Consider the following 12,312-nt stretch of genomic DNA (forward strand, 5'->3'; position numbering starts at 1 on the left):
AACTTATCATGCTGTCGGAGATGTATTACACATTATTTGTTCAAATGTTACTTATGATTGAAAGGATTTAATTTTGATTTGTAATATTACTTATGATTGAAAGGAGGATATAATTTTGATTTGTAATATTAAGGTAGTTATTTATATACTTTTATCTCTGAACACAATTTTGTTAGCAAATTTCAGAATATTGTCTAATTAATGCTGTAAATTTTACATTGCAAATAGGTTTACAAATGATTAGAACACGATAAGAATTTAATCAATGAAGCAGAGTTAGAACATGAAGAATACCATAACAAAATATGGTTTTTTCATGTATAGGATGGAGTATAAATGTCTGCTTTCTTGTAAAATTGTAATTTAGCAAGTAGTTCAAGAAATGTAGTGGCCATTTTGGTTAGAAAAAATGTCAGGCCTTTCAAGCAGTGCGGTAGGATTGGTGTGAAAACGGTTCATGATAGAACCGTCAAACTATGCTTGTATTTCTAAACATGTTGTGGATCAGATCAGATCAGTTGCTCAGTCGTGTCCGACTCTTTGCGACCCCATGAATCGCAGCGCGCCAGGCCTCCCTGTCCCTCACCAACTCCCGGAGTTCACTTAGACTCAAGTCCATCGAGTCAGTGATGCCATCCAGCCATCTCATCCTCTGGCGTCCCCTTCTCCTCCTGCCCCCAATCCCTCCCAGCATCAGAGTCTTTTCCAGTGAGTCAACTCTTCACATGAGGTGGCCAAAGTACTGGAGTTTCAGCTTTATCATCATTCCTTCCAAAGAAATCCCAGGGCTGATCTCCTTCAGAATGGACTGGTTGGATCTCCTTGCAGTCCAAGGGACTCTCAAGAGTCTTCTCCAACACCACAGTTCAAAAGCATCAATTCTTTGGCACTCAGCCTTCTTCACAGTCCAACTCTCACATCCATACATGACCACAGGAAAAACCATAGCCTTGACTAGACGGACCTTTGTTGGCAAAGTAATGTCTCTGCTTTTGAATATGTTATCTAGGTTGGTCATAACTTTCCTTCCAAGGAGTAAGCGTCTTTTAATTTCATGGCTGCAGTCACCATCTGCAGTGATTTTGGAGCCCAGAAAAATAAAGTCTGACGCTGTTTCCACTGTTTCCCCATCTATTTCCCATGAAGTGATGGGACCGGATGCCATGATCTTCGTTTTCTGAATATTTAGCTTCAAGCCAACTTTTTCACTTTCCACTTTCACTTCCGTCAAGAGGCTTTTGAGTTCGTCTTCACTTTCTGCCATAAAGGTGGTGTCATCTGCATATCTGAGGTTATGATGAATATTGCTGTCATCAGTGTGGGAAGAAAATGTGTTTTAAGAAAACTATAGTGCCAACCCTGTGCTACTTCCCTATACTACTTTGTTAAATAGATTGTAATGCATACAGTTTAGTCTTCTCTTCATAATTCCCAAGCCCTTAAAAATTAATAGATATCTAAAAATATTAGTAGATATGTAAAAATTATTTTAGATAATAGTGAAAATAAGGACCCCTACTATAGCCCAGAAATTTTCTTGAATAATTCCCCAGTGTTGACTAAACTCGCTTTTTGTTTTGTGTCAGAGTCTCAGAAGAGTATTCATATTTGTAATTCATGCTTTCAGTACTGACCTGTCCTAGGGACTCATTTATCTTTAGCTTGCTGCTGCTGCTAAGTCACTTCAGTTGTGTCCGACTCTGTGCAATCCCAGAGACGGCAGCCCACCAGGTTCCCCCATCCCTGGGATTCTCCAGGCAAGAACACTGGAGTGGGTTGCCATTCCCTTCTCCAATGCATGAAAGTGAAAAATGAAAGTGAAGTCGCTCAGTCATGTCCGACTCTTAGTGACCCCGTGGATTGCAGCCTACCAGGCTCCTCCATCCATGGGATTTTCCAGGCAAGAGTACTGGAGTGGGATGCCATTGCCTTCTCCGATCTTTAGGATAATGTATAAAATAACCATTTTTGTATTTTCTATAAACATTCCCAAAGTTTACTGGAAGCATCACTAATCTTAGAATGGGAGTATATGTCTTTTTAATGTACCTCTAATTGCTTCTGTGTTCAGTGAAACTTCTTAACATTTTGATTTATTCTTGTAGGGTTCATGCTTGAACCAGATCCAGAGCGGAGACCCGATATATTTCAGGTGTCATATTTTGCATTTAAATTTGCCAAAAAGGATTGTCCAGTCTCCAACATCAATGTAAGTAGTTTGTGTATTATAAGTATCATAAGTATATATGAATTTAAAATCCATTTCATCATGTGTGGGTATATATACTTTCAAAGTCACTTGTTTCATGACAGGTGACCTAATGGTATATATGTAATTAGTACTTTTGATGCAAAGTTGCAGATACAAAGTATATGTGCTGGGGAGCTACAGTGGACTTGATGGCACTGCAGGACACTTTACATCATTGAGGGGATCGCAGTGACATCTCTGAAATAGCACAGACTATTATTAACTATTGAAAAAGCCGGACTGTTAGATTTTTGAGGAGCATAGTGGGGCCGGGGGTGTCATGAAAAATGGCTGAGGTACTCAGTATTCTGTAAACCGAGAAAGTTTGGTTGCCCTTGGTGTACAGAGCATAGGCATTGTAAATGGAGAGAAGTGGGTTCATTTCCACAGGACTGGAAAAGGTCAGTTTTCATTCCCGTCCCAAAGAAAGGCAATGCCAAAGAATGTTCAAACTTCCACACAATTGCGGTCATCTCACATGCTAGCAAAGTAATGCTCAGAATTCTCCAAGCCAGGCTTCAACAGTGTATGAACTGTGAACTTCCAGATGTTCAAGCTGGATTTAGAAAAGGCAAAGGAACTAGAGATCAAATTGCCAATATCTGTTGGATCACAGAAAAAGCAACAGACTTCCAGAAAAACATTTACTTCGGCTTTATTGACTACACCAAAGCCTTTGACTGTGTGGATCACAACAAACTGGAAAAATTCTCAAAGAGGTGGGAATACCAGACCACCTGACCTGCATCCTGAGAAATCTGTATGCAGGTCAAGAAGCAACAGTTAGAACTGGACATGGAACAACAGACTGGTTCCAAATTGAAAAAGGAGTACATTGAGGCTGTATATTGTCACCCTGCTTATTTAACTTCTATGCAGGGTACATCATGTGAAATGCTGGCTGGATGAAGCACGAGCTGGAATGAAGATTCCTAGGAGAAATATCAGTAACCTCAAATATTCAGATGACACCACCCTTTGGCAGAAAGCAAAGAGGAACTAAAGAGCCTCTTGATGAAAGTGAAAGAGGAGAGTAAAAAAGCTGGCTTAAAACTCCATTCAGAAGACTAAGATCATGGTATCCAGTCCCATCACTTCATGGCAAACAGATGGGGAAACAATGGAAACAGTAAGAGACTATTTTCATGGGCTGCAAAATCACTGCAAATGGTGACTGCAGCCATGAAATTAAAAGATGCTTACTCCTTGAAAGAAAAGCTGTGTGCAAGCTAGACAGCATATTAAAAAGCAGAGACATTACTTTGTCAACAAAGGTCTGTCTAGTCAAAGCTATGGTTTTTCCAGTAGTCATGTATGGATGTGAGAGTTGGACCAGAAAGAAAACCAAGTGCCGAAGAATTGATGCTTTTGAACTGTGGTATTGGAGAAGACTCTTGCGAGTCCCTTGGACTGCAAGGAGATCCAGACAGTTCCTCCTAAAGGAGATCAGTCCTGGGTGTTCATTGGGAGGGCTGATGTTGAAGCTGAAACTCCAATACTTTTGCCGCCTGATGCGAAGAGCTGACTCATTGGAAAAGACCCTGATGCTGGGAAAGATTGAAGGCAGGAGGAGAAGGGGATGGCAGAGGATGAGATGATTGGATGGCATCACTGACTCGATGGACATTAGTTTGAGCAAGTTCCAGGAGCTGGTGATGGACAGGGAGGCCTGGCATGCTGCAGTCCATGGGATCACCAAGAGTCAGACACAACTGAGGGACTGAACTGAACTGGGCTTGGTTGTGTTTATCAGTGACTGGTTTTGTATATTTTGGGAAGTTACTTTTGTTACTTTTTCTGTAAAACAAGGATGGTAATTATGAGGATTAGAAATAATAACTATAAAACGCAGTGTGTAGTTCAGGGAAGATGTATTATAGCTGATACCATTAAAAGGCTTTGAATTGTATCTGTTGTCTGCACCCTGTCCTTAACTATATTGGATTAACAGTACGTGGCAAGTCTGGTAAGTTTATTAAAGGTCTAGAATCAAACACTGATTTTTAAACTGTTTTCAACTTGAGTGGCCTGACTTTTTCTTATAGGTGTCCTTTGTGAATAACTTAATCCACTCCACTAAGAAAAAAGAAATTTGGTGCCTTTCCTTTTCGATTTTTGAAATTCTTGTTATGTCAGTGTAATATATTCTTGGTTGAAGCTGAAAGTCGTTGCTCACATTCTAGTAATGAATTTTATTTAACATTTGCCTGGATTTTTAGCTTTTCACTCTGCGAACATTTATTGAATACTTACTGTGACATTTTTTGAGTAATTATTGTAAACTGAACACTAGAGAGCAGAAGCAAATGAGTGAAGCCTCTGCTCTTGTTTCCTGGACTTGACAAGCAATGTCATGAAAATTACCACCAGTCTGTAAAACAACACTTTATTCATGTCCTTGGTGTTTGCTGCTTTTTCCAGTGTGTGAAATAGTCATTGTGTGATCCTTTATACCCAGATTATGGGGTATATATATTATACCCATTGGTAAAGTGGGTATACTAAATATATATTATAATATCGTTCTGTTTTTTTTCCAAGGGTTTCTCTGGAACACAAATAAGGAAGTGACATTTGTGTGTAACACATAGTGATATTTGCAGATTAGATTGGGCAAAATATGTGTCAATTTGTACAAAGTGAAGAGGTGAAGAAATAGTTTTTCACAGACAGTGCTCTTAAAGTTTAAGAATGTATTTGTAGTGTTTCAGTAAAACTTTCTGCAATTGAAATGAAAACAAATGAAAAGTTTTATTTTTTTTTTTCCAAGAATTCTCCTATTCCTTCAACTCTTCCTGAGCCGATGACTGCTAGTGAAGCAGCTTCTAGGAAAAGCCAAATAAAAGCCAGGTAGGCAAAGCTATGCTGAAATTTGAAAAGGCATTTATTAAAAAAAAAAAGGGAGGGGGAACAGTACTCATTTTTAATCCTAGCAGATGTCATTGATTAAATAGCCTCTTCACCCACAAAAAATACTGTATTCCTTACTGCATGTGGTATGATGTTGAGACAGCAAGTTCGAAATAAGCTTTTTTGTATGAGATAACAGGGTTTGACAGTAGTTTCACTTGAACTTCTCCCTCTCCACCTTCATGAGGTGATTGTGTAATTGGTGATGTTATGTTGGGTCATCTTATGAGTGGCACTTGTCATTATTTCATCACATGACAACTAATTTATGAAATATTATGTTTTATTTTATTTGCAGTGACCTTTTATTGATTTACGAAAAGAAGAGCTGTATGTAATTTACAATGAATAGTTACAGTGGCAACATTTTTAAGACCAATAGAGGAATATTTGTTGTTCAGTCTCTCAGTCGTGTCTGACCCTTTGAGACTCATGGAATATTACAGTGTTTTGAATAATTTTATAGTTATTCACTGCATTAGTGTTTGATCAGATTATGTAGGTTAAGGCCTAAATTTGAGTAATGATTGAATTAATGATAACTTTTTCTCCTCATGCTTTTTTTTTGAGTTTAAAAGTGAATAGACAGGACTGTATTTTAGATTATCACATAGGTATAGTTTTATATTTGGGGAGATTTCTCGATCACAGCTGATTTTTGTATTGTATTTCACTTATGCAAAGTATTTTGACATGAAATACATAAAACCATTTGTCACACACTTGTTATATGCAGGATCTAGATATGGAGAACACAAAGAAAAAGCAGCAGTGTATTTCTAAGGAGTTCATAATCAAGTGAAGATACACCAGCGAACAGTTACAACTTGCAGGTGATCAGGCAGCTGTGAGAGTGGAGGAAGGGAAAGACTGGGCACAGAGGACAGGAGCACAGGGGAATCCTTTCCCTGGGGGTGGGGGTTGCTAAACTCTTTCTTGAAGGATGAATAGTCTAGTCATTTGGAGTAATGGGTAGGAAGCTATGACAGGCAGACCTTTCAGGTGAGAATAGCCTTTGTGAAGCTGCAAGACTGGAGCATAATAAGGGCACATCTACAGGAGGTTGGGAAATGAAGCTGAGGAGGTAGGTGAATGTCAGTCATGAGCAACTTTATTCTGAGAAGTTTGGATTTTGGCCCTTAGGCAGGTGAATTTTCAACCTTATAATCAGTTTGCTATTTGGAACTTGGTTGTGAGATGTGTTAGAAATAATCTGCTATTTGTAAATTGTTGAAATATCCATTGGGAATGACTTAATTTTTAAAAAAGATATAGCATCACTCTAAAACTGTTATCTCATTCATTTGAATTTAAAATACTCTTGAGTAAGAGACAAAGGAGTAAAGTTACATCTAACTTGCAGGGAGGGATCCAGCACGACTGACTGTCTTACTCATAATATAGCTGGAGTTAACAGCTGCTGTTATAGTTGAATGGTCATTATGAATTATTGTCAGACTTGTCAGCTAGTTTTATTGTTGTCTTTTAAAATAATTATTTTGTCAATGATTAAATCTTTAAGTAAGTATAAATTTTTTAAAAAGCATGAGTCAGTTGAAAAATAATGCTTTGAATGTCTTTTCACCATGACACAAGCTATAGCTATATAGTTACAAACAAATGAAATAGTTAACAAAAATTCACAGTGCTATTCATAGTATGTTAAACTATATATTATGTATATTAAATAATAGGGTTCATTGATCCTTACTGGTCAATAATATAAATTTACTTTTTATTGATAGTATCAGTAAAGAACTTGAAAAATTATAAATGGTAAAAAATCTTTTTTTTCCATGTAAAAGGCGTATTCCAATGAGGGGAAGAAGGGGAGTCTTTAAATAGCCAGTATTATTTACATGTTTTAAAACTTTTATGAAGTTTTAAAACTTTTATCTGCCTGCCCTACCTTCAATCTGTGAACTTTTTGTTTTACTTCTTAAAAGTTCCTTTCCATCCTCCCAAATTTGCATCTGCTCTTGGGACTGTTACACATGTGAAACTTATATGATTTGTATCTTCAGGATGGCAGGGTTGAGAATCACTGTCCTGGCAGATGGAAACACTGAAGGATTTTAAGAGAAGAGAGAGTTTATATTTTAGGAAGATTGTTCAGGTTAGTGAGCAGGAAAGAAAAGAAAGCAAAACAAAAGAAAAATCAGCTCTGTGTCAACTACAATAGTGCAAATGAGGTTGTATAGCAGTGTTGATACCAGTAATTACTCAGTTTTTCATTTCAGTTAAATTTGTATTTTCACTTTGCCTAATTCATCTAGGCATTTTCTTCCCATTTTTTTCACAGGCTGTTTAATGTCTTTTACTATCTGATTAAGTCGTATTTATTTTTGTACCTCCAGTTCTCACCTGAGCCTTCTCTAGCCAAGTTAGGTTAAAGGTAGAATAACTCCTCTGTCGAACTCTTGACATTACTAGTGTTAGTGCTAATTATTTTTTCTGTGTTTTATTTTCATGAACATGTGCCATATCTTCCTAGGGAGACTGTAAATTCTTTGAAGACTGGGTACTGTCATGTTTGCAGGGTATCAGTAACAGTGATTGTATAATAGATACTGGTGCATTCAGTTCAGTTCAGTCTCTGAGTCGTATCTGACTCTTTGCGACCCCATGAATGGCAGCACACCAGGCCTTCCTGTCAATCACCAGCTCCCGGAGTTCACTCAAACTCATGTCCATCGAGTTGGTGATGCCATCCAGCCATCTCATCCTCTGGCGTCCCCTTCTCCTCCTGCCCCCAACCCCTCCCAGCATCAGAATCTTTTCTGGTGAGTCAGCTCTTCTCATGAGGTGGCCAAAGTACTGGAGTTTCAGCTTTAGCATCAGTCCTTCCAAAGAACACCCAGGACGGATCTCCTTTAGAATGGACTGCTTGGATCTCCTTGCAGTCCAAGGGACTCTCGAGTCTTCTCCAACACCACAGTTCAAAAGCATCAATTCTTTGCATTAGGGAAATAAATTAGGCAACGCTAGACTAAACAATTGAGCCACCAGGGAAGTCTGCACAGCTTTTCGATATGGTTTTTAGAGGTTTGTTGTGCTTGTGTGTGTTGTGAATCCTCTGTGGAGTGATTTATAATAAAATCAGAACAAGGCAGGATGAGGCTTTGCCTATACTACCCCTGAATAAAGAATGGTTAGACAAATAGAAAGACTGTATATAATATTTCCACCAGATTGCTTGAGTTTAGAGAGTATAGCATGGGCTTTAGTGCCTGCCACATCCATAATTTGAACTCAATAAATACTTGTTTAGATTAAATGAGATAATTGGTTATATGCACATATGATCTTTTATTGCCTTAAGTTTAGTTCAGTTTTCATTGTATCGTCTGCATTCCGTCTAAAACATAAATACTATTTTCAGAAAACTGCCCGTATGCAATGTGTTTCTATGATTTTCCAAAGTCTTTCTATTCAATTTCACTTCCTTTCTTTCTGAGAAGATAGTTGTTGACAGGGCTCCCTCTTGTGGTGTCTACGGATAGAGGAGAAAATGACAAATCTGTGCAGTAGACAGATCTATAGGTCTGTTAAGGTAGACAGGGGAGAAGGCAATGGCAACCCACTCCAGTACTCTTGCCTGGAAAATCCCATGGATGGAGGAGCCTGGCAGGCTGCAGTCCACGGGGTCGCCAAGAGTCGGACATGACTGAGCGACTTCACTTTCACTTTCCACTTTCATGCATTGGAGAAGGAAATGGCAACCCACTCCAGTGTTCTTGCCTGGAGAATCCTAGGGACGGTGGAGCGTGGTGGGCTGCCGTCCATGGGGTTGCACAGAGTCAGACACAACTGAAGTGACTTAGCTTAGTAAGGTAGACAGGACTTTCTCTACATGCCGCAGATGTCTCCTTGACGAATCATTCATACGCAGAAATTTTAAGTGTCAGGTCATTTGAAAATGTGCTAAGGGAACTTGGTAAAGAGATTTTATTGCAGTCCTTTTGAAAAATGAACTTAGACCTATTAAAAAGTATGAGTTTTTGTATTGAATTTATAAAAAGCAGAGTTGATAATTACGTAAGTTAAACATTTTTTGTGGCTTTTTTTGAAAGAGAAGTGTCTTCTCAGATTATATTTAGTGTTTCCTGATTTCCATTTAACCACTCAAATCTGTGACCTAAACTAGGTTCTAGTGTGAAAACTTTTATATAATTTCCATTCAGTGTTTTAAGTCAAGCGACGATAAAGATTTGAAAAGATGAAGGTGAGCCGGTAGCTCCACCTGTTACAAGTTTTGGTTTCTTTTGTTTTATGTGCCCTAGGGCATATTCCTTCTTTCTTAGGCCGAGTCCAAGCTAAGGAAGACTGTTACTTGTTGTTTATTTTTATTTTTCTGACTGGTTTAGAAAGTTGGCTCTCAATTTTGTCTAAAACCTTACTGAGAAGGCTTCTGTGTGTTTATTTTATCTCCTTAAGAGCAATCCTGAGGTCTTTTTTTCCTGCCAGCTTCAGTGGCAGACTATGAGTGGAAGCAATCTGGTTTGAGGAAGTTGGTTCATTTTATTTCATTTACTTCCTTATCTTTATTAACATTTAATACTTGATAATGAGACTTAGGAAGAAGCCAAGAGGACTAACATGATCATCAATAATAATAAATATGCACCTGCTGAAATAGATGCTTCATAGAACAAATAGTAAGTTAGAAATAATCCCAGTATTTGGAATGACATGTCCTCTTCTGTTGTAGAATAACAGACACCATTGGACCAACAGAAACCTCAATTGCACCAAGGCAGAGACCAAAGGCCAATTCTACTACTGCCACTCCCAGTGTGCTGACCATTCAAAGTTCAGCAACACCTGTTAAAGTCCCTGCTCCCGGTGAATTCGGTAATCACAGACCAAAAGGTAATACAGCCCTGCCATCCTCGTCCCCTTTATAGTTGATTTACATAAACCTTTTATGGCTTGGTTACTTAGCAGTGTAAATTATTGGCAGACTTATTGTGAAGCAGGTATATTACATAGTACTTTAAAAAACATAAAGCTACTAATGTGTAATAAACTCTGTTAGTTATTTTCCTAATGTTCTCAGCAATGTTAAGTTACTGGCAGTATAAAAGTATGGTACAAAAAGCTTACAACTTGCTCATCCCTAGAGTCATCATCAACTAGTAGGGTTTGAAGTTGATACTAAAATTCCTGTGTTATATTGGAAAGGAAGAATTTGAAACTCTAGCCTTACAAAGCATTTGTGTGAAATTGTTTTCAACCAGTATGTTTTAAATTAGGATATTCTTAACGGGCTTCCTCGGTGGTGCAGTGGTAAAGAATCTGCTTGCCAGTGCAGGAGATGCAGAAGATGTGGATTCAGTCCCTGGGTTGGGAAGATCTGCTGGAGTAGGAAATGGCAACCCAGTGTAGTATCCTTGCCTGGAAAATTCCATGGACAGAGGAGCCTGAAAGGCTGCAGTCCATGAGGTTGCAGAGTCGAGCATGACTAAACAACTGAGCACTCACACACAGTGCTTAAAAACCCACGTGTGGAGTCTCGTGAACCTGAATTTCAGTCCTGTATCTTCTGCTTTTTAGTAGCATGTATTATGAAAATACAGGATTGCTGTGAAGATTAAATGACTGCTCATTGTAATGCTTGCCATGTAATATGTCCTTCAGAAATGTTCACTATTAACTATTATTACTACTATTAAGTAAAATATATGCTCAAGAAGACAGTATATTATCTGATGTCACATATGCCTGTGGTGATCAGGTATACCCGACGGAGGAGTATTCTATTGAAAAGGGAAAATAGGGAAATACGAAGTCTTTATGTCTCATTCCCCTTTTACCATTTCTTAGCCTCACTGTTGTCTCTTCTGTAAAATGGGAAAACAGCTATTCTGTTTTAAAGAGTAAATAACAAGGTGTATTGTATCTTGGAAAATTCTGTTTCATAGTAAGCATTCAATGTTAATTTCCCTTTTTATACCTTTCTGGGTTGGGGATGCTACTTATCATTTATTTCAGCCCTTCAGCCAGAGACCACTAGGAACACACTTATATTTGAATAAATTTTATTACTCAGATACCCTGGAAATCTGTGGGAGTATCTCAGTAAGAAGGTATCTGAAAAGACTTATGAAAGGGGTTGGGCTTGTTTTTGGTAATTTGGGGGAGGTAGGGATATAATATCATTATGTAGAAGGAGAGCTCGAAAAGCCTCATTTGGAAATGAAGCAGCATTCAGTCACATTGACCAGGATTGAGAGAAGTTTGGTCATTTTTGTGATTTGGACAGTGTTCCTGATTTTGCCAGTGTTGAGACATGATTATGGAGTGGGCTTGTCATGATCCATCACTGTCACAGGATAGCCTTGTCTGATGCTGCTGTTCTGTAAAACTGTTCACATTTATCAGGAGAATCTTCCATGCAGGGGTGTCAGGCCTGTCTCCCCATGTCAGGGGCAGTACTTCTTCTTACATGCTTCCAGTTTAAGTTGGGGGAAAAAAACCCCTTCCCCCATATGTATACATCTCTTAAGATTTCTTTTCCCATTAAATCTTACATAAAAGTAACACATGAATAAAATTAAAAAAAAATTCATACAAAGAAGTAATATTCAGAAAACTGTAGATATCTCCATTCTTTTTCTTCCTGGAGTAGACTAGCAACAGTTTGGTGTACCTCCTCCCAGTCCTTTTTGTGTTTTTGCATGTGTAAACACAGATGTAAAAAATTCATGTTGGGTTAAATACAAATGCATTCATACTCGATACACTTCTCTACAGCTTGATTTTTTATAAACTTAGTATGCTTTGCGGGGGCCTCCCAGGTGGCTCAGTGGTAGAGAATCTGCCTGCCAATACAGGAGACCTGGGTTTGATTCCAGGATTGGGAAGATCCCCTGGAGAAAGAAATGGCAACCCACTCCAGTATTCTTGCTTGGGAAATCCCATGGACGGAGGATCCTGGCCAACTATAGTCCATGGGGTCACAGAAGAGTGGGACATGACTTAGAGATTCAGTAACAACAATAAACTTTGGAGAGCTATGCATAAATCTGTATGCATAGTGCATAGAGCTTCCTTGTATTTTTATAAACACTTTTAAGAATAATTTAAAAGGAACATGCATATTCTTATAATTTTAAGAGTCGTTTTTCAGTCATGTCTGACTCCTTGTG

The 12,312-nt window shown here is 38.4% G+C and overlaps 1 protein-coding gene across 4 annotated transcripts in view; it reads left to right on the plus strand.

Moving 5' to 3' along the window:
• Positions 1–12,312, plus strand: part of BMP2K (BMP2 inducible kinase) — a 115,634-nt gene that overhangs the window by 73,510 nt on the left and 29,812 nt on the right. For all 4 annotated transcript variants that reach the window (XM_070372564.1, XM_070372566.1, XM_070372567.1 and 1 more), the window contains exons 8-10: positions 2,106–2,209; positions 5,022–5,101; positions 9,873–10,033. In XM_070372564.1, the coding sequence (XP_070228665.1) occupies positions 2,106–2,209; positions 5,022–5,101; positions 9,873–10,033 (345 nt within the window). The remainder of the gene's footprint in view (positions 1–2,105; positions 2,210–5,021; positions 5,102–9,872; positions 10,034–12,312) is intronic.

The sequence above is a fragment of the Bos mutus genome, chromosome 6 (assembly GCF_027580195.1).
Source record: "Bos mutus isolate GX-2022 chromosome 6, NWIPB_WYAK_1.1, whole genome shotgun sequence".
NCBI classification, from domain to species: Eukaryota; Metazoa; Chordata; class Mammalia; order Artiodactyla; family Bovidae; genus Bos; species Bos mutus.